This window comes from Marmota marmota, unplaced genomic scaffold (genome assembly GCF_001458135.2).
Source record: "Marmota marmota marmota unplaced genomic scaffold, marMar, whole genome shotgun sequence".
Classification (NCBI taxonomy): Eukaryota; Metazoa; Chordata; class Mammalia; order Rodentia; family Sciuridae; genus Marmota; species Marmota marmota.
The window spans coordinates 4,386,316-4,412,819 of record NW_025999977.1 but is presented as its reverse complement, the minus strand read 5'-3'; the positions used below and the strand labels follow the sequence as shown (position 1 = coordinate 4,412,819).

At 41.5% G+C, this 26,504-nt stretch overlaps 2 protein-coding genes across 2 annotated transcripts; one reads left to right on the top strand and one right to left on the bottom strand.

Moving 5' to 3' along the window:
- The first annotated feature begins 9,942 nt into the window (after positions 1-9,942).
- Positions 9,943-15,964, top strand: LOC107137213 (gastrokine-3-like). Its single transcript, XM_015479574.2, has 6 exons — positions 9,943-10,056; positions 11,609-11,662; positions 11,827-11,961; positions 13,615-13,722; positions 14,727-14,868; positions 15,657-15,964. Exons 1-6 carry the CDS (start codon positions 10,000-10,002, stop codon positions 15,749-15,751), a joined length of 591 nt encoding a protein of 196 aa, XP_015335060.1. The 5' UTR covers positions 9,943-9,999; the 3' UTR covers positions 15,752-15,964.
- A 3,356-nt stretch (positions 15,965-19,320) lies between these two features.
- Positions 19,321-25,922, bottom strand: Gkn2 (gastrokine 2). Its single transcript, XM_015479573.2, has 6 exons — positions 25,911-25,922; positions 23,916-23,969; positions 23,370-23,507; positions 21,469-21,579; positions 20,477-20,633; positions 19,321-19,595 (listed from the first exon to the last, which is right to left on the bottom strand). Exons 1-6 carry the CDS (start codon positions 25,920-25,922, stop codon positions 19,513-19,515), a joined length of 555 nt encoding a protein of 184 aa, XP_015335059.1. The 3' UTR covers positions 19,321-19,512.
- Positions 25,923-26,504: the final 582 nt, after the last annotated feature.

The following is a 26,504-nucleotide window of genomic DNA, read 5'->3' as shown; positions in this document are numbered from 1 at the left end:
CCGCGCTCGTGCTTCTGGAAAGACCCAAAGCCATTTCTCAGAGAGGCCTGGTTTCTCTCTGGTAATCTCTTTCCCTCATTTAAATTGGGTCCTGATTGCTATTCTCCCACATGATGCTCTTTTCTTCTCTTTGAGGACACTTTCGATTAACTTACTACTTTGTTCACAGTTTTTATTATCTCCCAAGTACTATGCATTGGGCTATGGATTGGGGATAAAGCAGGAAACAAAGCAAACAAGGTCCCTATCTTTGGGGAGAGTATATACTAGGGAAATAAACAGGTAAAACTCATGGTGGGTCACACTGTGGTCAGTGGGATACAGAGAAATAAAGCAGGGGACAGGGATAGAAATATCAGAGGTGGGAACCCAGTTTGCAATCTTATATAGAGTGCCCAGAGAAGGCTTAATTGACATTACATTTTGATAAACACCTAAAAGATGAGGGAGTAAGGAACCAGGATTCCTGAGGGAAAATGTTCCAGACAGATGGAACAGAATATGCAACGGCCCTGAGCAGAGTACAGCCAAACAGGGAGAGTGGCAGGAGCTGGGGTGAGTGGAGAAACAGCATGGGGTGAAGGCAGAGAGGTACTGGGAGTCTGACCCCATAGGGATTTGTATATGTTGTGGCACAAGAAGCTTTTATGCTGAATGAGACTGGAATTGATAGCTGTGTTTAGATCAGAAAAGCAAAATGACCGCCTCATGGTCTCTGGCAAGCACCTGTTAGGAGCCTTCAAAATATTCTGAATAAGAGATAGAGATGGATTAAACAGGGGTAGAGTTGATGAGAAATTATTTAAAGCAGTGTGTATTTTGAAGGTAGAGCTATGAAGATTAAGTGATCCATTTGGGTGGGAAAAAGTGTCAGGAGGACCCCAGTGTTATTGGCCTGAGTGAGTGGAGATCCATTCATCAAGATGGGGAAGATTGAGGGGCAGCAGGTTTGGAAAAGAGAAAACAAGTTCAGTTTTAAACATGCTGCTGTTCAGATATTTAGCTATCGAGTAGAAAGACACATGGGTCTAGAAGTCAAGAAAGACACCTGGGGTAGGCACAGTGGGTGCACACCTATAGTTCCAGCAGCTCAGGAGGCTGAGGCAGGAGGACCATGAGTTCGAAGCCAGCCTCAACAATGGCGAGGAACTAAACTCACTGAGACCCTGTCTCTAAATAAAATTCAAAATAGGACTGGGGATGTGGCTCAGTGGTTGAGTGCCCCTGTGTTCAATCCCTGGTACCAAAGAATGAAAGAAAGAGAGACCCCCAGGCTGAAGTATAAACATGGGAGCTGTCAGAGTAAAAATCATACTTAAAGCCATGATACTGGGTGGAATCTAAGTGAGCTAAACATAGAGAAATGGAAAGGCCCAAGGGCTAAGGTCTAGGACATTCCTCTGTTTAGAATCTGGGAACATGAAAAGGAAAAAAGAATGGTGAGAAAAATAGGAGCAAAGTCAAGCAAGGGTGGAATCCTGGAGGCCGGTTGAAAGGTTGGAGGGGGTCAATGGCACCCAATGCTGCTGGTTTGAGAAGTAAGAGGAGGGCTGAGAATTGGCCACTGCCTTGAGTTGAGGTCTCTAGCTGTGTGAAGGCTAGTGGAGTGTCTGGGGGTGAGCCTGAGTGAAGACGGCTCCAGGGAGATGAGGAAGAGATAGTGTGGACCACTCTTCCTAGGGATTTAGCTGAAGATGGAAAGGGGCAGTGCTTGGGGTAGAAAGTGCTGTCAGGAGAGGAATTTTTATTTTATCTCTGTCATTATTGCCATTTTATTTTGTTTGAATGCGGGAGATGTAACAGCAGTGTTTTTTGCTCACAGGATTAATCCTGAAGAGAAGTGAAAACAGATAATGCAATGGGGACAGAGGTGTGTGTGTGTATTGGGAATGGGATCTAGAACCAAAGCAGGGGTGAACCCGAGCTACGAACAGAAAGCACCAGTCCTTAGGAGTGGGAGAGCTATTGAAGTCCACATGCACAGAGGCTGGTAAGTGGGTACACTTGGTGGTGAGAGGCCTAGAAGTTCTTTTCAGAGAGCTTCCCTGGTCTGGGTGGAATAAGGGACAAGCTCTATCGATCAGTGTGCAATTTTGAACAGGAAATATTCTCAAGCAAAGAGAAGTTTAATGGAAGGAAATAGTTGCACGTTGTTGGAAGAGCTAAAGAAGCCAATGGAAAGAAGAGGTGTCACCTGTACGGGGACCACTGATTTGCTGGTGGAGCTGCTGCTATAATGAACAGGAACCATCCCCTCTGTAGGTGCTGGAAATGCTGATGGGGCCTCTAGTTGTGTGCAGGCAGCTTCCCTTGCCAGGGCCAGAATCAAAATGGTGCCTCGATTTTCCTGCTTTCTAATCTGCATCTGTGCCTCCCATTGGTGACATCCCACTGGAAAGCCACTGGCCACAGTCTGGAAAAATCTAGTTTTGAGACTTCCTGCCACCTGCAGCAATAAGAAGGATATTGGAGGGCCTGCAATGGAGTCAAGGACACAAGCCACCCAAGGTCATGATCTGAGAATGAGGATGGGGATGGATATTGGAGATTTAAGACCAAAAGGCACCTGGTAATTTTCTGGCAGAGTGAGCATATGATTGTTTGGACTTGAGGAATACGGAACAACTGCCTGTGACTTTTAACGTCACCCTAGAATTAAGAGGATATGAGTTTAAAGTTAGGACATTCAGCATGACTCTGATCCAGTCACCAAGTAGGCAGAAATGTGGGGTTAATCAAGAGAGTTCACTGAAACAAGAACAGGGCAAGGAAGTTGCAGATATTTGGGGGATTATGATATAATAATATGCATAATGTACAATAATTGACCATGGAATCTAAACTGGGTAAAGAAGGAAGTGAAAATGGAGAGTAGGGGTAGCTATCCCATGTTTATATAGTAAGTTCCTCTCTCCTCCACAAATTCAAGAACAAAAATATATCTAATCCACTACTGTATTCATAACACCTAGACTTCTACCCAGAACTAAGAAACTAACAGATATTAATATTTGTTAAAATGAAATGAACTGGGGACTGGGGTTGTGGCTCAGTGGTAGAATACTCGCCTAGCACGTGCAAGGCCCTGGGTTCAATTCTCAGCACCACACAAAAATAAATAAATAAAATAAAGATATTGTGTCCAACTACAATTGAAAGATAAATATTTTTTTAAAAAATGAAACAGGATCAATTAGAAAGGGAAAAAGAAAGAAAGGAAGGAAAGCCAGAAAGCAAAAGCAAATTTTATGTCACTACAGACAGAGGGTAGGGCAGGCCGTGTAGGACCTAGAAGACTCCAGCCAGAAGGGAAAGAAAAGAAACTAAAGCCTGGTTGTAATTATTTTTTAGTCAATAAAATTCAAAGTTCAAGTTCAATATGAGCAGCTGTTACAATTCCCAATATAAGTTAGAGGAACCAACGGGAATAGGGTTGCATCAGAACAGGCTGGAGCCTTCTAGGTGCCGAGGAGACAGCATTGACGCCAGGGCAAAATGAATGAAGTCTAACCCAAAGTCTAGGCTCAAGGTTAGAAACGGATTGTGGATAGGCGAAACAAACAAACAAAAACCCACTTTTTCTCCCACCAACCCCACCAACTCCAAACCTACACCCAGCCCCAGGGGAACCTGAATGGGCTGAAAGGTGAGGAAGAGCCAGATTGGAGCTTCAAGCAAGGACTTATTCCTGGGAGGGTCTAGGCCTGGACAAAATCACAAAATCATGAAGTCGATAATGTTGTTTCAAGAATTTTTTTTTTTTTTTTTTTTNNNTATATATATATATATATATATATATATATATATATATATATATATATATATATATATTACAAGTGTTACTGAGGATATGAGAAATTGTGACCTTTTTACATTGCTGATGGAAATGTAACACTGTTCATCAGCTATATAAACAGTTTGGTGGTTTCTCAAAAACTAAAAATAAAATTACTCCATGACCCATCAATTCCACTCCTACTTAAATATCCCCAAATACTTGAAAGCAAGTGCCTTAACAAATTCATGTACAAACATGTTCATAGCCACAAGATTCACAATGGCAAAAAGGCAGAAACCACCACACTGTCCATCAAGACATGGATGGGTAAACACCATGTGATCTGTACATACAGAGGAACATAGCTGTAAAAAGAAAGGGAATATTGGTGGATGCCACATATGGGTGAACCTTGAAAATATTCTATGTGAGTGAATCTAGACAGAAAAGGATGCATATTGTACAATTTCATTTGTCTGAAATATCCAGGTAAATATCAGGTAAATCCTTCCAGACAGAAGGCAGATTGGCAATTGCTAGAGGGTGAGGGAAGGGGAATAAGAGGTTACTGTTTAATGGACATGAGGTTTCTTCTTGAAGTGATAAAAATGCTTTGAAAGTAGGTAGAAGAAGTGGTTGCATAATTCTGTGACTATGCTAAGTATCAGTGAATTCTACATTTCAAAATAAATCTTTTTATGTTGTGTGAATTTAATAAAATAAAACCAACCATCCTTTGCTGCACAGTAAAGTATCCAAAACATTTACACAATTGACATGTAGTGCATTACACAGACCAGAATCCAAGGGGGCCCATCTGGATGGTTCTAGCTAAGGTCTCTTCTGAGGTTTTAGTCAAAATGTTGTCCAGGGCTGCAGTCACCTGTAGCAAGACTAGGGCTGGAAGATCCACTTCCAAGGTGGCTCCTCACATGGCTATGGACGGCAAGCCTCCGTTTCCTACTACATAAACTTCTCTCTAAGGCTATTGAGTGTCTCCCAACATGGCAGCTGGCTCCTCCACTGTGGGTCATCCATGAGAGTACAAAGCAGAAGCCACATTGTCTTTTATAAACTAACCTAGAAAGTTCTGCACTGTTATTTCCACAATATCCCACTGGTTGCACAGGTCAACCCTCTTCATTATTTGGGGTGGGGGGAACCTATACAAAGACATAAATACTAGGAAGGAAGTATCATTGAGAATCAGCTGGAAGGCTAATTACCACACACACTCTTCTCTAGTGTATAAGGAATAGGAATGAATTAATGACTCAGCACTCAGTCTGAACTTGAGGTCCAAAAGGGAGAGCAGAAGGCAGCTCTGGAAACACATGATGGAAAGCTTCAGAAGCATTGCCCTTGAACAGCATATATGTGGGAACTGTATAGGTCACACCTGGTGATGCACAAGTTGCTTCATACTTGTGTTATCATGAAAAACTGTACCTTGCAATGACTTTCTGGGAACCAAAATCTTCTCACAGGCAAGATTTCTTCAGGTCACTCAAGCATTGACCCCTGATATAATAAGAAACTAACTCACAATAGCATAATAGGGATGTTGTAAGGGGCATAGGGAATGGTATCTTGCCCCTCCTTCATCTCCCAATTTCCTTTCATAGGTTATTAGAGGTCAGCATTCAGCTTTCCTAACAGTTCCTAGGCACGTCCTATTGCCCAAGCCTTTGGTCACTTCCTCCTTTGCTAGAGTGACAATTTTCAGAAGCCAAAATGTATTCCTACAAGATGACGGGCAAAGTTGTGTCATCTCATGAGTTAGATCTTCCAGGAACCTGCCCAAATCAGATTGCTGTTTGGCATATGCCTGAAAGTAAGCCAGATCAATAAAGTAACCCAAATCTTGACTTGGAGGTAACGACTTGGATGTATTCATGGAGGCCAGCGATCCAAATACTGGTGGGCTCTCATTAAAGAGGAAAAATGATCAGGTTATTTAAAGTTTTTACTTAAATAACAAGTTTAGTAATATGGGAATTAAGCTGTATAAAAGACAATGTCTTTGCCTAAGAAGATGGAGTGACCTAGGGATACTGGCTTTCATTTACCCAGGATTGCCTTCAGAAATAAATGGGGTAAACCAAGCAATGTGAGGTTTTGTGGACCTGGAGATAAGTACCTCAGGGTACAGCAAGACAATGTTTGCTAAACAATTGTGCCTGCTCAGAGGTGGCTGCTTTACAGAAAATACTAGGGCCTGAGATCCAACAAGGGAAGGTCTAAAGAAATGACAGAGGGGACATCCAGGAAAATGGAGCCAGAAAGGGAAGAGTTAGCAGGAGCACAGTGGGGTCAGGGCAGCTGGTGGCCTGGAAGGCGGGGATCCCAGGTTTCTGAATGTATATAGGAATGAAGGAGGCACAGGGGCCTGAGAGGGGACATCAGAAAAGTAGAGGAAGTAAGCAGAGATGGACATAATCATGGACATAACCAATGGACATAATCATGACTGAACACAGGAATGTAAAACAAGTGGCATCTGCATGAAAAGGGCCAGATACAGTATGGTTCACAATCTGTAGATTAAACACAATGCAATAGAACAAGACACTGCTGGTGACCATAATGATATGACTGGAATATTGATTTACATTTTGCATTTGCTTAGGAATTAGGGAAACAATACAGTAGATAGCACATGGGTGAATCTTGACTAATTAAAAAAAAAATCCCGAGTTTTGATTACCCACTGAGTTCTGCCAACGTGAAAAGACTAGTTAAATATCAGTGCAGTTTCAGGGATGAATGTAGAAGTCTGTGTTTTGGAATGAGACAAGAAAGTGAGGATGAGGAAGTTTCGGATTTTACAACAGGCAATAGGTACATTAAGGAGAAAAATCAAAGCAGAGTTAGCAAACAGAAAGCAGGACAAGGAATCCGGGCAAAGGAGCTTTGCTCTTGCCAAAGTTTCCAGGATGTAAGATAAAAGGCAATCAGCTTTGCAGATGTCTGGCTTTCGTTTTCTTTTGTCTTCATCTCCTAACTTCAAATCTAGGGACAAAAATATTAATTATGTCTCTCTGCTAGCCCTATAATTGGAGCTTGTAAAGAGGGCCATTTTTCTTGTTGAACATGCTATTCTGTTCAGACTTTAGTTATTTTCCTCATTCACGTTGGCATGAAATACTTGATTCCATTATTTGCTATTAAATTCAACAAATATTTACTGCACACTGGTTATTTGCCAGATACTGCTAAGTACTCCAGGAGGTATAAAGATGAATAATATATCAGTACTATAACCCATTCATTCGTTCATTTAACATATGTAACTTTCAGTACCTCCTCTGCGTGGGGTACCAAGAACAGCAGAGAACAAAACAGAATCTCTAACCTCATGGAGTTTACAGCCAAGTGGCATCAATGTGCAATTTGAAGACCTGGTCACACAACTATATGAATAGGTATAACACCACAAAAATGTAAATAGAAAAAGTAGAGTACAAGAAGAGAACTAAAATGTTTCCAAAGAAGAGAGCACATTTGGCTGTGAATGAAGTAAGGATGTTGTTCAAATTTAGCTTAAGAAGAAAGAAGGGAAAGAAGTAGAATAGGGAGCCTCCAGGAATGGACCTAGGCATGGAGTTAGGAAAGCATGGGCTATGTATGTGGGAAAGTGGAGAGGAAGATTTGGTCAGCATCTGGAATAGGTTGCAAAGAAGTAGAAGGCAGGGAGGCAAAGGTTAATGGCAACCAAGTCATGAAAATGTTTGCAGGACTTTTGAGAATTTAAGTGGTGGGATTGGAAGAATTTAAGAATGGATTGGAAGACAGAGGAGAGTATGCAGTGGGGAAATGGGGGTGCTTTCTAAACTTTCTTTGAGCCAAAACTCATTCCTCAGTGAGATTCCATGGTTTGACTTTATTGGTGAAATATTCCTCTTTGCATGGTACATGACTATTGGTCTTTGCAGAACTGAATGCAGATTTCAATATGCAATCGAATCATTATTTATTAGCAAACTTACATGTCAGTACTCTAACAAGTACTTAGATATCATTATAATAATAATAATTGCGTTTAAGAATAACTTCGTTGACATAAGGCATTTGATTGTGGAGCTATCCCAACACTATGCCATTACTCAAAAGACGACAAGGGTGACCCTAGAGGCTGATCCTACTGGAGGACATTTGAAGAGAGGAATTAAATGACTGCCCTCCAGTTAACAACAGATGTCAAATAGTAGGGACCTCAGAGGTGATGGGTTGTCCATCATAGCTTTTTAATTCCTTGAGGTCTTATCTCTCTATCTTCCTTCCTTTTGGAACTCTATTCTCTTTTTGTTTGGATTGCCTCCATTTCAGATCTTTCCAGGACTGGAGGCTCATTTGGAACCACCTGCTGGTTCTCTCACTATGATACAGCTTCCTTTAACTCTGGATCCTTCACTCCTTACACCTGAACTTAGGGCAAGGGGCATGGTGCTTGGCTGTCTGCAACTTGAATGACTTGGTTTCTTTCCATTTGCATCAAGAGAGACTCCAACAAAATTAGTTGCTCAACATAGTTTCTGGAAAAACAGAAAACTATATATAGGGACATAAAAACAGAACATTTGTTCCACCAGGATCCTTGCTCTTTTAATCTACGTTCTGAAGCTAACAAACTCCAAAAGGCCGTACATTTGGTGGGGGGACTGCCCATAATTAGAAACTTCAAGGTCGAGAAACTCAAGTTCAAATTTTAGCTCTGCAATGATAGATCTGATTAATGCAGAGTTGGAAACTGAACTTAGTTCATGTACACTTGTTAATCTATTGACTGCATACATATCCTCATCTGTAAAAATGGATTATAATTTACTATTCCTCCTAACCCATAGAGTTGTAATAAGGAGCAAATAAAATCATGACTGTGAAGTTGATTTATAAGAAGTTGTAAGGTAATTCATACATGCTTTTGTTTTTCTAAGAATCACCATTCTTCCTGATTCCTACAAAGTTTTTATTAGCGAATCCACATGACATTTCATGATCCCTTCTTCCTTCGAAATTTGATGGCTCTATTAAACTTCTCACAAACTCCCTGGGCTAAAATAAAAATGGTTTAACTTTTATTTCTCCCTTATTGTCATTACCTATTTAGAGACAAAGCATAACACTTTTTGTTAGTCTCTAAAAGTTATCCTTTTGATCCATTTTACTTACTTAGTCAATAATGACTGAATATATCATTTGTACATTTTTTAAGGTACTGAGAGCAATGGAGAGATGAGTAGGATATTATCTGAGCCCTGGATGACCATGTCCATCTATTCAAAGCACCCATGGCCAACTGCATTAAGTAAGGACTGAGCTGCCTATCTTTCCTCTTGGATCACTCCAGTGCCAGCCTCACCTAATTAGCTCTTCTTCTCTCAAAAAAAAAAAAAATCTGTTTAGTTCTCACCTTAAGGTATTTGATCCAGGTCACTGGGCCACCACATCAGAACTTAAGGAAAATGAAGACAATGTGTGAAAAGTCCTAAATTGGTGCTTAACTTGTTACATGAAGGTCATGGTTCCTCATGTATCAAGGGTTCTGGGCTGGACAAAGTGTTCTTTATGGAAAAAAACACCCTGAAGTGAAAGCTGGGAGGAGAGAGTCATATAATGAGAACAAAATTTCAGAATATTAGGAAAGTCAACCAGAGGCGGATGTTTGAAGAGGTGAACTTAGGTCAGCTTGTTGGGTGGGCAGAGGGCAGTGCAAAACCATGTGCTTTGGGGTTTGGATGAAGAGCTGGACTAGATTGATTTTCAACCAGTTTAATCTTAATTGAACTCAGTCTGCCTCTTTGGGCTTCATAAGGTTTCTCCCAACCACCCTGTTATTAAACATAATAATTAAAAAAAAACTTCAGAAATTGACAAGTAGAAACAGTGAGCTCATTGATTGTGTATCTGGGTCATTTTGTGCAGGTCTACTGTTTGTAATCCTTACCTTAGCAGTTAAGGTCATGGATATGCCAGCCCACAAGGCCTCCTTCATTTCCTATGTTTGCCTTGGAACTGGTGGTGGTATCAGGAAGAAAGGAAAATACTTAGATGAACTCAAAGAAAAGTGATAAGTGTAATTACATAAACTTTCTCTCTCTCCCAAGTGGTATTTGGATCATGGTTAGCTACTCCCACATGCCCTTATCATGGCAATAGTTGCAAAGTCTAGGGCTATATAAACCAGATTTAGAAATAAGTGGGACATACAAAATCCTATTATGAAAGCAGTTGCACAAAGTCTGAGAGAGAGAGAGAGAGACAACATGAAACACCTTGTAAGTACATTTTCTAATTTTAAATAAGGTAGTTTTACCCTCAGAATATAAAATAGCTAGGGAGAAGATCTTCTCTACCCTACTGGACTCTTCCAAATAAATCCAAATAGAATTTTCAAATCTTATTTTGGCACATACCATTCTGGTTTATTGTTTTGTTTGTTTTGTTTTGTTTTTTGTACTGAGGATTGAACCCAAGGGTGCTTAACCACTGAGCCACATCCCCAGCCCATATGTAGAGAGAGGCAGAGTCTTGCTCAGTTGCTAAGTGCCTCTCTAAGTTGCTGAGGCTGGCTTTGAACTTTTGATCCTCCTGCCACAGCCTCCTGAACCGCTGGGATTACAGGCATGCACCACTGGGCTTGGCTACCATTCTGTTTTTTTAGTATCTGAAAGAAGAGTCTTCACCAAGGAAACTAATAACCAATTTCTTAAGTTTCAGGACTCTTTCGGCATTGGGTAGGTGCATATTTTAAGGTCCTGTCTTCCTGGGTTTATCTTATTTACAAATTGCCAGTACAGGAAATCTTCAAATGTATATTATATATGGCATCAGTAATTTTGTCATCTGCATCTCCATTATCTCCTTGACTGACCTCACCACACTATGATTACTGTTCGTTGATTAGCTATTTACTTCTTCAAAGACATATCTCACCTTTTACTGTAGGAATTGCCCCTGGAGTATTTCATGGGCTGTCATGGGGATGAGGGAGAGGGGGAGTGCCTGTCAATTCCAGCTGGTGTGGAAGTGCACTTGAGCCAAGTGAGTCTGAATACATCAGATAATGAGCTGTGGAATATAGGGAAGGGTTTATTGCATTTTCTCCCTAGCCTGTTGCCACCCCCAACTAATTCTCTTTCACTTCTTCTCTGATGCCTGAAATACCTGTGTGGCAAGGCAGACCACACAGAAAGGAAATGATTAGCAACCAGTATTTTAAGAACTGGTCACATTTGAATACAATCTATTCAAAATAAGGTAAAAAAAAAAAAACCCTAGTGACTGGTCTTTTATTTTTAAGCAAGCTAAGAGAATCCAGAAGAAAGGAAATAAATAGGATATCTGTTTCTAATTGGGTGCATAGGGCAAGGCAGGACCAACAATGTGATTTGGGGTTTGGATAACGATCTAGACCAGTGGCTGGAAGTAGAGAAGAAGGTGCAGCTAAAGGAGACGGAGGCCTGGAATTGTGACTACTATTACATTTGGCCTAGGATGGCCCTACCCTGTGTGCAGATTGTTAGGCAATCTGACAGACCCTGTGTGCAGGTCTGTCAGATTGCCTAATATTCATCCCAATGATTGATTGCAGAAGCAAACCAGTAAGTGTTTTTGAGTGAATGATAAAGCTTTGCCTCCTGAGAAGCCAGAATACCCCATTCAACCATATTGAACTAGTCTCCTGATACACAATGGAGCCCTGTGGGCATGAGAGACAGTGGAAATTATAAATCATTTTAAGGAGGCTCTGACCCCAGCAGTGCCTTAGACTGTGGACTGTCATCTGAAGTTAAAGAAAAAGTGCATTGATATTTGTTCCCATTTCAGACTGCATCTTCCATACTCGTGGTCTTCTTCCTAACTCCATCTCTGGCCCTAAGGGTGAGTAGCGTGAAGAGGGTCCCATCTGTCTAGTCCCCTTTGGGCAGAAATATTTCCAAGGTGATAATCAGAGTGACATCCCTCAAATTTCATATGGGTAACCCTTAAACTTACAGAATACTCTGGGTTTTTGACTCTTCTCACTGTTGCTTGGTTTTCTCTAGAACATCAGTGACAGCCATCCTCTGGATGGATCTGTTGGGACCCAACTCATCCATATCAACGCCTTCCGAGGTATGGTCAGCATCCGAGACAACAATGTTTTGAGTCAATGGGATGGAATCTTGGACTACAAGAATGTAAGATGTGAAACGCATTCATTACAATGCCACAGGAAGCTTTGTCTGGTCCCAAATGTAGCTCAATGCTTTTCCAGAGAGAATAGGACACTGTCTTCATTTGCCTTCTCCAGGTTTAGGTCCTCAATAGAAATGCATGCCTTTAGGTAAGGGACCAGCTTTACTGAAGGTGCAGTGACTTCTTTATGAGCCAGAGAATGTAGGAGACTCTGGTCTATAGGGTTCCTGCATCCCTTTGGGTTTTTGTGAGTTGTTGACTTTATGTGGCTGCCCAAATCCTAAGAAGGCCACATAAAGAGCCCTCGTGTCTTGTAACTGAGATATGCTACAAAAGTTATTCGTCTTGACTCCAGATTTTAATGTCTATTTCTAAAGAAGAGCAATGTATTTCTTTCTTTCTTTCTTTCTTTTTTTTTTTTTTTTGAAATCTGCCTGCACCTTGCCATCTCTTTGAGTACCAAGAGCTAGCAGAAAGAGGCAAGATCAGGGAGGGAGCACCCATGTCCTTGGGTTTGCTCTCTTACAGAAAAGCACCTTCATCTCGGGAATCTCACTCTGCCTTGTGGGCCTTAGTTTCCATATCTGCAAAACAGCTTCAACAACAGCCTTGCCACCCTGGCAGGGCTTTGAAGTAAAAGCTCACACTCTTCATGCCCTCTGCCATCCAGGCCTTCCCCCACCCACCTCTGTCACGTTCTCTCCAGCCACTCTGGACAGTTCAGGATGGAGCCCTCACCCCAGGCGTCCCCTCTACTCTCACCCATCCCCACCATGTTCTCTTTCCTGACACTTCCTCGACTCTTCACCTAGCCCATTCCTGATTCCTTCTAGGAGACCTCTCTGGAATCCTCTTAGAGGGCACACAGTCTAGTGATCACTATCACTACTGCAAGCCATGGAAACTTTTCTTCAATAAAATATTCCAGCTGCACACTCTACGGAGCACAGGAAGTCAACACCATTGCTGGAGAGGATTCACCGTGGGCCTTTGTCAGATACAGCTGCAAGAGTCTGCATCTCTAATCCATGCCTAGAGAGACCAAATGGCAGGCCCAGCACCATACAAAAGCCGGTACCCAGGGCAGGCCTGGTGCTAGATTCTAAGTCTATTGGTCTTAATCTAGAACTCCTAACAGCCCTGTACATTCAGCAAGTACTCAGTAAACAATGCTCTCACAAGCAGCTACATCTCATTTCACCCTGTCATCTCCATGACAACACTGTAGGAATGGAGTCATTATGTCTGCTTTATGGATGAAGAAATTGATAAGCAGGGAGGCCACTGAGTACCCTGATGACTGCTGAGTGGCAGAACAGGACCTTCAAGTGAATCGTTTTACTAGAGCTAACTCCCTGTGCTTCTGGGCCCACCTGTCTCTTAGTGGCTGCAGAGTGCCCCAGGGGATTCCTGGGGAGTGAACCCTCTCTAGCAAAAATAGCAGGGGACAGTGCCACTGGGCCTGGAGAGCAGCAGGGCTTAGTATGCATTGCTACTGGTCCTGGTGCTAACCTTTGCTCCCCTGTTCAGATCAGCACACTGCTGGTGTGTTCTACACTACAGTCAGAACAGCTGGATGTCAGTCCCTGCAGAGAGTGGGTGCCTATCACTATTGTGACTGAATGAATAACATGTTTCTTCTGTGTTGCTTAAAGGCCCTCTTTGTGGCTAAGCTGTTTAGCATGATGGCCTGTGTCCTTGCCAAGATGGACCAAGCAATCTTCCCAAGTTTGGATGACATTAGCATGGCCCTACGCAGGCAGGTAAGTGTGACCAGGTCACTCTGGTCCCCTCCTACCCTGGTGTTTTCCAACTTACCTCTAATCTCCTAGGACAATTCTATGCACAAGGAGTGACTTAGTTCATGCTTGCTCTTAATGCCCATGAAATTACAACATTATACAAATGGCCTCTTCAAGTCAAATTATAACTGAATCAACGAAAATTTCTTGCAGTGACCACCTTTCGATGTTTGTATTCATCAAAGGGTTCATGCTACATGCTAGTGAATGTGAGTTGTTGACTGTAAATATCAGAGTGACTTATATAATATTATATGAATATAATATTCATATAATATATGAATATTATATTATATTAAGGAATTCCTTGAGAATTTTGTCTTTCCCTTCCCAGCACCAAACAATACACAAGTATTAACTTTAAATGAAAATGAGCCCAAGACTGCCGAATCTGTCTTCCTTAACCTCTTAAATGACAAGAATTGTTAAGATAAGTTAAAAATCAGCAGGAAGTCCTCTGCAATTCTTTGAAATCTACTCATTTGCTAAGAAAACTGAAGAGCACATTTTGGAACACTGGCAGGAAGGGTTCCTGACTTTGGGGAAAAAAATAAAAATAGACTTCATGTCACATAGAAATAAAGCAACTTATATTCTTAGGGAAGTCTAAAATATCCCATTGATTGAATTAACAAGAAAAAACATGTAAATGCAACAAATAATTTTTATCTACTCTATATTATCATCAGAGATGAGAAAGCATTAGAGAGTGAAAGGAAGTCACCAGGTCACTCAAACCTACAAATTTTTCTAGAGTAATGTCGCCTCCTTGTGGCTAGATGTGATATTGCTGTCTGAGACTGAACTCTAGGGCAGGTTGGGTTCACAGCCTAGTTCTGTGCATTGAATCAAATACATCCTGTTGCCACTCACCTGAGGATCAGGGTCCCAGGATTTCATTTCTTCCTCCTTCTTGTGCCACATCTATATGCTGTCTCACCATTTTAACATGCTACTTCTTGCAGGATTCCAGTCATTACCCATCCACCCACGGCCTGACCTATACTGTTTCACCTAGCCGGATCAAGAATTTAGCTCAGTATGGAATTCTCATCAAGGACCTGTGCAGAGATGTCCCCACCTACTTTGCTCATCAACAGAAAGAAGGTGTGTTAACAAACCCAAGACCTTGGGTGAGTCAAAAGGTGCAGTATGGTGTTTAGGTCATTGGCATAATTTAGTGATAGTTGATTCCATTTCTTTGTGAGTGGTATAAAAATCACATGGCCCAGGATGTATTGCCCCTGCTGGCAGAGATGATTTCTTGACACTAGGAATCACTGAGAATGGGGAGCAGAGTTAGCTTCATCAGAAGGTCAAGGTCAGCTATCTCATCAAAGGGATTTGACAGTTGATGGATGTCCTCTCCTGACTCAAGGCTACATCATGCCCAAGCATCATGGAGTCTGTTGTGAGTTAGAGTCCCATTTGGGGTTCTCACTTCTTGTTCTCAAGAAGGCTGGAGAGGTAAGACCCAAATAGTTACAGATCACACTGGGAAAGGAACAATGCAGTGGTTGGCACCTCTTTGGGGGATGTGACCTCAGCTTGAAAAGCTACCAGATAAGATTTCATGATCTTCGCCCTAGTCTGTATATGACCAGGACACTTGTTCCTTTAGGCTATTACCAGTCATTTATACCTTAGTATAAGTTTACCAATGAAAAAGGATTCAGGAGAACTTGAGGGAGGGGCTAGAGGATTAAGGAGGATAGTTATGGGTCAGTAAAACAAATAGAGAGGTAGAGGCACTTATTGTCCTTGGGAGTGGAGAAGGTAGAACCTTCCATTTCCAAGGTTCCACATCCCTGCTGAGCACCAGGTGCAGCTCATAATATATCCATTTTACCTTGAGGCCATTCTACCTGGTAAAATGCTTCTCTTTCTTTTTAAAGGTACTGCCCTGGCAGTCGACCCTAATTCCTGTTTTGCAATCCAGCTTCTATCTTTTATGGGACTCTCCATCTGTGGTGAGATTCCTGGTCTCTGAACCTCCAGGTCAGCTGCATGAAGAGTGGACCCACTTGGCCTGGGCTGCTGGCCTGGGGCAGGTACCTGGCCCAGCCTCTGCCTATGTGAAGCTGCTCATTTCAGATCTCCATCTTCTTTCTTTCAATCCAATACCCCATTCTGAAATCTGGGAAAATGGATAGACCCTCTTCCTCTGGATTAGAACAATAAAGCTTCTTTCATTACTGATCTAGCAGATGAGCCCTACCTGTCGGCACTGTCCTCTCAACATTGCCAGCCAAGTGCAACCTAGAAAATCACACATAGGCATGCTGCAAAGGAGGAGCTCCCTCTCTTGGGATGTATCTCCTTTCTCCTCCTCCTCCTCCTCCTCCTTCTTTTTTTTGGTACTGGGGATTGAACCCAGGTGTACTTAACCATTGATCCATATCCCCAGCCTTTTAAAAAGTATTTTTTATTTTGGGACAGGGCCTTGCTAAGTTTTTGAGGCTGACTTTGAACTCATGATCCTCCTACCTCAGCCTCCTGAATTTATGGGATTACAGGTGTGCATTACCACATGTGGCAGGATGTCTCATTTCTAAACATCTCTCTGGGACATTCCTTGAGGAATTCCTTGAGAATTTTGGCAATAAACAAAGAAATAAAGACAATAGCCATAGAATAAACTCAATGTCGGGTCTGCAGTCTTCTGAAAATTGGAGTTAAGATTCCAGGGAATCCCGTTTCCTGTAGTGGCCCAGCCTGCACCATAATAATCTCTGAAAGTGAGCAAGCAAGCCCCTCTTGGGAACTGGTCTGAACCCTTCAGTGATGACCCCCAGGTAGTCCATTGCAAATTAATAAGGGACCTGGATTCTTAGTGCTCATTCCTTAACTGTGCCCCTTTATGGGGAAAGTCTCCTCATCATAGTAATTAATTTGGGTCACCCCAAATGATGTCACCTCTAACTTTCCCCTCCATTCCTGCTTCTCAGCAGCTTCTGGGATGAGCCAACTGACTCCAAACTCAGGTCTGAATATGAGTGGGCTCGCTTGCCTGCCCCAGGCTGTTGCTGCCCAGTGTCCATTATCTGCCCACTCAAAGTTTCCCAAGGGATCAGGAGCCACTAGTGCCCAGATCCTGCCTGGAACATGCTGCTGGTCCTCCTACTGCATGCCTGCGCTGGAGACTCCCCATAGCTCAGCCTGCATAGTGTCCACGGCTATTCCCATGAGGCCTTTCACCAGGCCATGAGTGCAGGCAGACCCCTGAAGAGCTGCAGCTGCCCATGTGCCCATAGCCTCCTGGGCCCTGAAGAAGGACCACAATGAGGAGCCCTCAGGCCTGGCTCTGAGCACTTGAGACTGGAGCTTAAGACTTCCAAGACTGTTGAGGGCTATGGAAATCACCACCCTGTGTGTTTCCTGAGAATGCTGTAGAGGGGTGGGCCTTCTTTGTTCAGTTGTGTTTTAAATGTTAAAAATACATCAACATTTTTATTGAGGTAAAAAATACAATGAAGAGAAGATTGAAAAGCGCAGCTCAATGAATTGTACATATGTACCCCCATGTAGCCGTCACGCAGATGAATCTGTAGAACTTTCCCAACACTCCAGAAAGTTTCTTCATGCAATATCCTGCCCACATCCCATCAGGCACAAGGGCACGGAGAGGGGCAGCAGGTGACTGTGCTGGAGAACTCTCAGCAGCACTCAAACACAGCTTGCAGAACTCTTAAGGTGTGGTCCACTTCAGACTGGAGGGGGCTGGTGAGCACCTCAGATTCTCCCTATTCTAGTCATTAATTTGAGGCAAACAGAAAAGTGAAGCTTCCCAAGGTCATGAACAAGGCCATTGGCCAGGCATTGCATGCCTAACACCATGTCCTACAATATGCAAAGCTACCATTCCCAAAGAAAGCTAAGGGATGGGCTACCCCATAAATGGGAAGTGTGAGGGGCAGATTCTTGGCTCGTCCCTTCCCAAGGTCATATGCTACAACATGAATGGGAGGAACCACATGTGTTTCCCTCTTGAGGCCCAGAGAGGTTCTATGGTGTGAACATCTGGTGAGTTGACAGAGTTGATATCTACTTTTCTCAGCCCTTAAGAAGGAGCTGATTACAAGAAAATATAATGAAGTCCCAACCTCCTGGCAGTGGTCCATTGAACCCATTCCCGGTAGGCATGTGCCTAGTATGTTCTACCAGCTGTTTGTCAGTTATTCAGTGAGTCAACAGTGTGGAGTAGAATCAACTGATTTAGAGAGTTAAGAAAAAATCAGAACACAGCATTCTATTTTCAAAATGAGATCAATATTCTAAAAATGAATAGGGATAACCCATCTCTAAGCAGTAAGTGCCAAAGGAGACTGCCAATCATAATACCCCTTCCTGGACCTTACCCCCATGCCACCGACACTAATCCTGGACAGCTAGGGTCGTCACCAGAGAATTTTAGGTTAAAACTAATTTGCAATTAGAACTAAGAGGAACCCTCTCTTCACTGCCAATGAAGCTGGGAACATGAGGCCTTTGGGTTTGACAGCGCTATTGGTTCTTTCCTCCTGAGAAAACCAGTATAAGTCACCAAGGATGACATGTAGAAAAAAGGAAAGTTGAGACATGGGAAAAGAGGGTCTGGCCACCATCAGGCACAGAGTTTTAGCTTCCCAAGACCAGAACATCCCTTTCCCTCCAAGGCTAGTGACATGAGACAATAAAGTCTCCTTTGGTGTCAGAAAATTTGATTTGGGTTCCATTACTTACAAACGCCAAGGTTCCAGCTAAAATACTCTACCATTTACTTGACATTTTACTGCTCTTATCAATTTTTAAAATATAAATGCCTCATTTACTCAGGGAGAAAATAACTTTCTTGATTATGGTAGCTCTGTCCTGAGCCTTTTCCTCCCGCATACCTATTCCAGTGTTGAGCACATGGTAAGTGCTTAAAAAAAATGTATTAGTTGATGACTATTAAGAAGCAGATGTAGAGTATTAGGAAGAGGAATAGTCAATGGCAGGTGGGAATCGTGTTAAAATAGTGCCTCTTTGTTCTGAACTTGCGATCCAGCTGACCAGACTACATGAGACCCAGGTATTCGATCTGGGAATTTTCCCATATGGTGTAATTTCTTTGAAAGGATGGAAATTGCTTTCCAGCTGTATATTCACTTGGCATTCCCAGTTATATTTTCACTCCCATGAGGATTTCCAGTACAGTATGTCTTTTCCTAGGTGTTAGTTATTTCTCCTTCCCTCTCCACTCACTCTACTCAGTCTACTGCAATGGCAAATCCAAACATATTTCCTAAAGGGTGTCCGAATGGCTCTCAAAGCTGAGTGCTTATCAGAGGGAATAGTTTACTTCACCTGAGCAGTTAAGTTCTTTGATAAAAGTATACTATGTCCCTCCCCCTCACTGGGTCAAAGTCACTGCTACCTGAGCCCCTGTTCCACCCAGGCTTTCTGGTGCATTGGGACAAACACATGGGAAACTGGTTCCACAAGCAGATGCAGACAGATGTGGAGACTCACACGCAGCCAAACCATCTGGGGATTTTCACACATTATGCACTTTATTGGAAATCCTGGAGGCTCTTTTTTCCTTCTATATATTGCTTGGCTTCCCTTTGCTGCTCATAAAAAGAACTGACATATTTATCTGTAAATATAACACATTTTATTACTGAATCTCGCAATTAGACAGGATGTTGAGAAAGAATTTAATTTGATTTCTGAGTGGAAACCAAGGTTAGATTTCTTTGAAAGGATGAAACCCAGTAGGTGATCATCCTAAATATGGAAGCCTGCGCAGATGGAAATTCCCAAGATGCCCAGGAGCCCTGCCTTTGCACAACCTCCAGCAGCAATATCATCTGGAAAGGTGAAAAGTTTAAAAGGTCATTAAAAATATATTACAAGGAAACAAATCAAGGATTTTTGTAAACATCTTAAGTACTTATAACTTCATAATACTCAAGATTTTAGCTATTCTGGCATAGCAAAGAATAATACCATATTCACTTAAATAAGATTGACAATTCCTGGAAGTATTGATCAGCTCAGACCTAATTGATGCTGTAAATTCTGTGTTGGCAGCATACTTTGTGCCTTAAAAGTGCTAATGGGTATTGAAATTTTTTTTTCTAGGCAGTAAAAAAGTAGTAAATGCTACTCCTTTTCTTTTTATCTACCTTCGGCTACTCTGGGAATTTCTTCTGTGTTCTCATGTGCTGGCTCTGGTACTTTACTGCATTTAGAAACTGTACACAACTCAGTAATGACTGCAGTGCCCTGTGTTACCCGGATGATACAGGGCTTTCATTCCTTTGCCTGCTGTTTCTTGGATCAATTCTATTCTAGATTCTGAGGACATTTCTTAATGCTTTCCTTCATCTCCAAAAGACGCTATTTTGAGGGCCCAGAGACTTTCTTCTACTTGAAATTCTTACATTTGAAAAAAGAGAACCCATAGTTATCCTGTGACACCCAGGAATCCTTTCCTATCCAAACCTTTGCGTTCACTCGTCAGCTTTTCCACTTGAAGGTACATTCCATGGAGACAGACCTTTCACCATCTCTGTGTCTATGACATTTAGTGCAATTTCCACACACACAGTAAGCACTTGATTTCTGAAGTAAATTGAGTCAGGTCACCTTTCCATTTATTTGCATTTCACACAGCACCTAGCAGAGGGCCTGGCACAGAGGAGCTTTCTAAAACGGCCTGGTGAATGAACAATTCCTTGGTACTCACCTGTCTTTTCAACCACTTCCCCCTTATACAAGGGGATGTGTTTGCAGAGTTGCTCAATGGGTGACCCAAACAGGAACCAGTCCACATTCGTGATCAGAGACTGCAGAGGGTTGTACTTGACCCAGGTGTATTTGTTGGAGGACATGACATTTATAGTCTGTACCAGAGAAGGAAGCATAAAACAAACTGGCAACTTTGGTGCATCTTATTCTTATTTTCTCTTTCAAATTATTATTATTATTATTATTATTATTATTATTATTATTATTATTATTTTCTATACTGATGATTTCACTCAGGGCTTCAAGCATACTAGGCAAGAACTCTTCTACTGAACTACATCCCCAAATCTTTCTTTCTTTCTCTCATTCTTTCTTTCTGACAGGATCTCACTAAGTTGCTTAGGCAGGCTTTGAACTTGCCATTCTCCTGCCTTAGCCTCCCCAGTAGCTGGAATTACAGCATGTGCCACCTCACCTGGCTCTCTTTCAAATTATCAAACACAAGGTCATCAGGGATCTCAAGGCATCCTCTCTTTCTGACCACTCTGTCTGCAGAGAAACCTCACTATTACTAGTGCTATTTTGAAGTTGTGGTGGGTGGCTAAGCCCCAGGTATGAAGCATCAGTGCAGGGTTGTATGTTCTCACTGTATCCGATTGTTTCTTTGCATCTTTTATATCATCAAATATACAACTTTACTCATTGTTCTGCCAGTCTCGATTTCATAGAGCCTGGCTCTAAGAAGACAGTCTGATCAATCATCTCTACAAAGACACTGAAATTTTATATAAGTTTATGAGTTTAGGGCCTTATGCTGGAAATTGAGCTGAGATATACTTCAGAGCTCAAAGAAAGAAAGAAATACAGTTAAAACATTTTGATAAGTTGAGTACCACATCATGGGAAGGTACAATATTTTAATCTTCTCTCTCACTCTTCATTTCTCCATGGCTCAGAAACAGAGCATTTTTAAGGGTATCCTAAAATTACCTTCATCTCATAGAGGTACCGTTCCAGTTTGTCCAGAGCAGGGATAGCTGAATGGTCCATCTTTAGGACGTAGCAGGCTCTTCGGGAGAGCACCCTGGATGCGATGTAGCCCTGAGGCAACAAGAACAGAGTTACTGCCCCTCCTTAATTGCCTGGTTTCTAAGCATCTAAAATGATGTCTACGCCTTGGAGGAAAAACCTGAGCATGCACAGGGAGCCCCTACCCTTGTTTTTAAATCTGTAATCAGTTCTTTTATAAAATTTCACTTTCATTTCTTATTTGTCATTCCCATCCCTTTGAAATTGTGCACACCCATGATGTAGGCCTACTCTTTCATATTATGGGATCGGGATCTGCAGTTTGGAGTTTGAAAGATTGAGACGCAGCAATCTTGTGTTTTTTGATAGGTTTTATGTTGCTTTTCCCCCACTTTGGAATAAAATACAACATTCTTCAGAATTGTGGTGTTCAGTATTGTAGTTGCTAGTCACATATGGTTATTTAAAATCAAATTAGATAAAATTTTAAATGTGATTCCTCCATCACATATTTTGAGTGTTCAATCACAACAAGTGGCTGGATAGAGGCTTCCCTACAGGAAAATGCAGATATAGGACATTTCCACCATTACAGAAAGTGGGTTCTGTCAGACAACGGTGCTTTAGAGCTCTCTAAGTGTATCTACCCCTACCCTCACACCTGCACACATGCTTCCCCATCTTCTTCCCTTCTTTTTTCTCCATCCTGTCTCCACTTCAAATCCAAATTGGCTGAAGAGGAATTAGTTTGAGAAAGTTGGGATGTGAAGAACCTTGGAACATGGGGACCGTGGAGCCAAAAAGCACCTAAGCCATTGAATTTTCATCTTGAGTGAAACTTTTCTCTACACAGTTTTAAATAATCATACACTCCATAAGGTTGTATCTAATAGGAACTCTCATAGTTCCTATTTTTCAATTCTAACAAATTTCTAACTTTTAAAACTCAAAAATATGCTGAAGGCAAGGCTGAGGACAGTGTAAGGGGCTCACCACTCTAGTTTTTTATACATTTGGGGGATTTCCATGACATTTGCTTTGTAAGAATTTTAGAACCACTTCCTTTTAAAGTGTATCTTGCAAAGACTCCATACTTTCAAATGTGCCATGGCACTTTCAACACAAGGGGGAAGTAAGGAAGCATGTGAGGAGGTTTCTAGAAGAAATGGAGAAAAAAAAAGCCTGTTTAAATGACCAGTGAGATTAGCTACAACCTACTTATATCTATTGTGCACATCTCTGTACTCAGGTAAAAAAAAAGGGGCCATCACTAGTGTTGGTATAACAAATAGATAAATGGATGAAGGACAGAATAAGTTTTCTGAGCAGTTTTCTGAGATGTATTTTTAATGCTAGTAACTAAAACTTGGAAGTACCTTCTTATAAAAATGTGACATTACTTATCCTATATACATAATTAAATGGTATAAAGTTGCTCTAATTTTCTGCTATGGTGTGATTGCCTTGTGGTTGTTCTTTTTCTACATGGTGTTTTGCATTAGGAGCTCTGATTTATTTGTTTATCCATTCAACAGGTATTTTGAGAGTCTTCTGTGCTGGGCTTTGCTTTGGTCACTCTTACGCTATGCCCACTTTCTGAGCCTGTAATGAACAGCACATGGCTCTTCCACTTTCTGCCTTAACGATGCAAATGATTTCTATCATATTGTTTTTCTCAGAAATGATTCCAATTGCTTCTTTGTTAATAAATTGCTAGATTATTTCAAGGGAAAAGCAGAGGTGAGGAAATTTATAAGGAACTGCAGAGACAAACCCTGGAATGTAAATACACAGTAAGCAGCTGTCCCTCTGCCCCTTAGAAAACCAGTGTTGAAGAAAACAAAAATCCTCTTGCTGCTTACATGTTTATAGTCAAAAATCGTGGTGGAAGAACATGATCCAGCATGGATGTCAACGGTAGCAGTATTTTTTTCATTGTCAATTGTCACTGTTTCCTGAACATTGCCACCATTGTTGCCTGGGCTGAAGACGTTATAAACCTAGAATTGACAACAAAGATATTATGGGTTTTCCATAAATCACATGCATTTGAAAGGCAGGTCTCTCAGCAAAATAAAGCTTTCTAATTACTGCGAGCAAGTCATTAAAGGCTAAAACTTCTTCCTTGGAATCCTAGTCCAAAGCCCAGACTAAGATAAGAATGCCAAGCTTTTCTTCAGTTTACTGCATCATAAAAAGGAGAAGAAATGATATCACAGGAGACTGACCACATTTTAAAGGAATGGGTTACATTGGTGAAGGCTTTGCAGTTAGAAATGATCACCCCATTATTTTCCTTATTGGTTATTTCTGGGATTCCATCTCAGGGCACATGGACTCTCCACGGTCCTTCAGATTCTCTTTTATCTTCCTTTTCACCTCCCAACATTTCTAAGGAAACAGTTTACCTCATATCCATGCGACTGTGTCCCAAAGATGGCCAGCACTATCAGAAATGCCACCTGAAAAAACAGAGCAGTCACATCCATTCCTTGTCGGGTAGTCACTGAGGGTGGGAACCAGAGGGGTAGACCCGGACACCTAGAGACACTGGTAAGTGGTCAAAAAGTGGAAAGCAGTCCACTTCCAAAGTGGAAATACACACATTCACACACTCAACAGGCATTTGTTGAGTTTATGACATTTATAAGACACAAGGCCCCTTGCCACTTTGTTCTCAACTTTATTACCCTCTAGATAGAAGAAAAAACTGGGGGCTGGTGAATAGAATGGAAGACCTTATTTTCCTATAAGTATATTCCAAAATAATTCATACTGGCTTTGGATTACTTGTGAACGATGATGTCCTCTGGTTAAAAAAGAAAAGAAGATCTTTAATCCCTTGAGACTGAGAGAGTGAAATAGACTTAAAATAGATTCATGAATGATAAAAACACAATGGATTTCTAAGAGAAACTATGAAACCAGGATGCTTAAAAATACAGTTAACATTTGAGGCTGGCATCAAGGAAAATCTCTATATCCTGCTAACCCATGGCCTTGTGGTTTTATCAGGTGAGTGCTGGGCCAGCACACTGCAAGCCTGACATGGAGGCAGATCTGATATTTTGCAGACATGCTGACCAATCCAACATGCTGACATTAATTTCGTGCTCTCTCTGCAGGGCATCTTAGTGCACTACACTATCATTGAAAGGAGAAGATCTGTGGGAAGGGCAGATACTTTTAAGAACTGTCAGTGGGACTTTTTACGTCCTTTTTCATTTCACTCCTAACATTTGTCATTGGGGTTGCAGCAGCTAACTAAGATGCGCTGCAAATATCCAATGTGCCCACTTATACAGAGGCTCACCTTCTCTACCCCAAGCCTGCTCTATCAACCTGTGATGCTCCATTCTATTTAGTTGATTTAGAATAGAGATTTGAATAAGATGATGAAAAGCCCACTTTACTAATATGATTAGAAGGCGCTCAGGGAGGGTCCTCTGCCCCCAAATAATCTCCCACGCAATACCATCATTAATACACCCTGGTTATAAAATTTTCCTCTTAGAAAATCAAGCAAGCCCTGGGAGAGGAACTCTTCAAACTCACAGCTTTTATGGCTTAACACTTTGCTTTCTCCCTTAGCAACTGAATGAGAATAAGAGACAGAGGCTAGAGGAAGGAACCCCCTTCTGAATCAGTGTGGCACTATGGAGACTGGGATCAGATGGAAGAGTGGGGTCACTCAGGGAAGGAATGCTTTGCCTTAAGGGAGAGTTTAGATGAGTAGACGTGTTGACACTCAGCTGCTTAGATTGTACCTGGCTGCTCCTATAAGCAAGACTTAACCTGGATAAATTACATCCTAAATCCCTCATTCACAGGCTTGAAAAATTCGCACTCTTCTATGTCTCCTGATCTAGAAAATGAGGATAATACTATCTAGCTTACAGGGTTGAAGCAATGAATAGATGGAATTATTCCTGTGAAAGATTAGCCTACAATTTAATATGCATTTGAAATTCTAGATGTGGTTTAATACCATAGCTGCTATTATTACTATTACTGGCATTTTTTAAAATTACCACTTCTCTTTTTTTTAAATAGTAAATGTAATTTCTCTAAAATGCCTACCTTACTAACAACACTTGAGATAAGGGATTAATATTAAACATCTTCCAAATTAAAATTACCTACATATATCCAATTTTTTCTTTTCTTTTTAAGTAAACATCACAAAAAAAAAAGAGAGAGAGAGAAAGAAAAAAGACAAGGGACACACAAATATTCAACTTAAAACTCAGCACTATTTCTGCCAAAGACATTATGAATTCAATAACAGAAGCTTAGAAGCATGAACAGAGTCTAAGACCCCTGAAATCTTTGACATATTGCACATGAACATTCTCTGCAAGCAGCCCATCACAAGGGTATCAAGAAGTATAAATAATACTCACAAGAATTTTCATTTTGCCTGTCGGGAAGAAGGTGCTGGAGCAAGTAAAGCTGCCTGGTATAGCTTCTACCCTTTATATTGGTTTTAAGATGTGGAAATCTCTTTTCCAAATGATCACATCTGCACAGATCATGTCCATATCTTTGACACACCCCAGCAAACTGCTTTATCAGGTTCAAACACCAACCACACACCTGATATCAATGAATCTCATTAGTCAACAATGAAAATTCACCACTTGGTCACTCTGCAAATATTTCCTGCTTATCTGTTTTATGCTGTGCTTGAGATTTCAATTTCCACCCTTTAAAAATATTTCAGGATGCTTTTTCTATGCATAGACACATATGGACATATTCTTAAAATCTCCTCCTGGAGGTAAAGTCCTTTTGTAAGTCCTGAGTTGGGTCCCCACTAAACCTTCTCATCACCGTCCTGCTTTTTAAATTCATCCACCTCAGGAAAGGGCATGAAACTAGAGGCAAGGGCAGTGGCTGGGAGCCCTGCTTAGAGAATGAACAGTCCTAAGACTTTTTTTCTGTTTCCCTTTCATTTGGTGGTAATTTCCAGAGCTTCATGATAAACAAGGATCAGA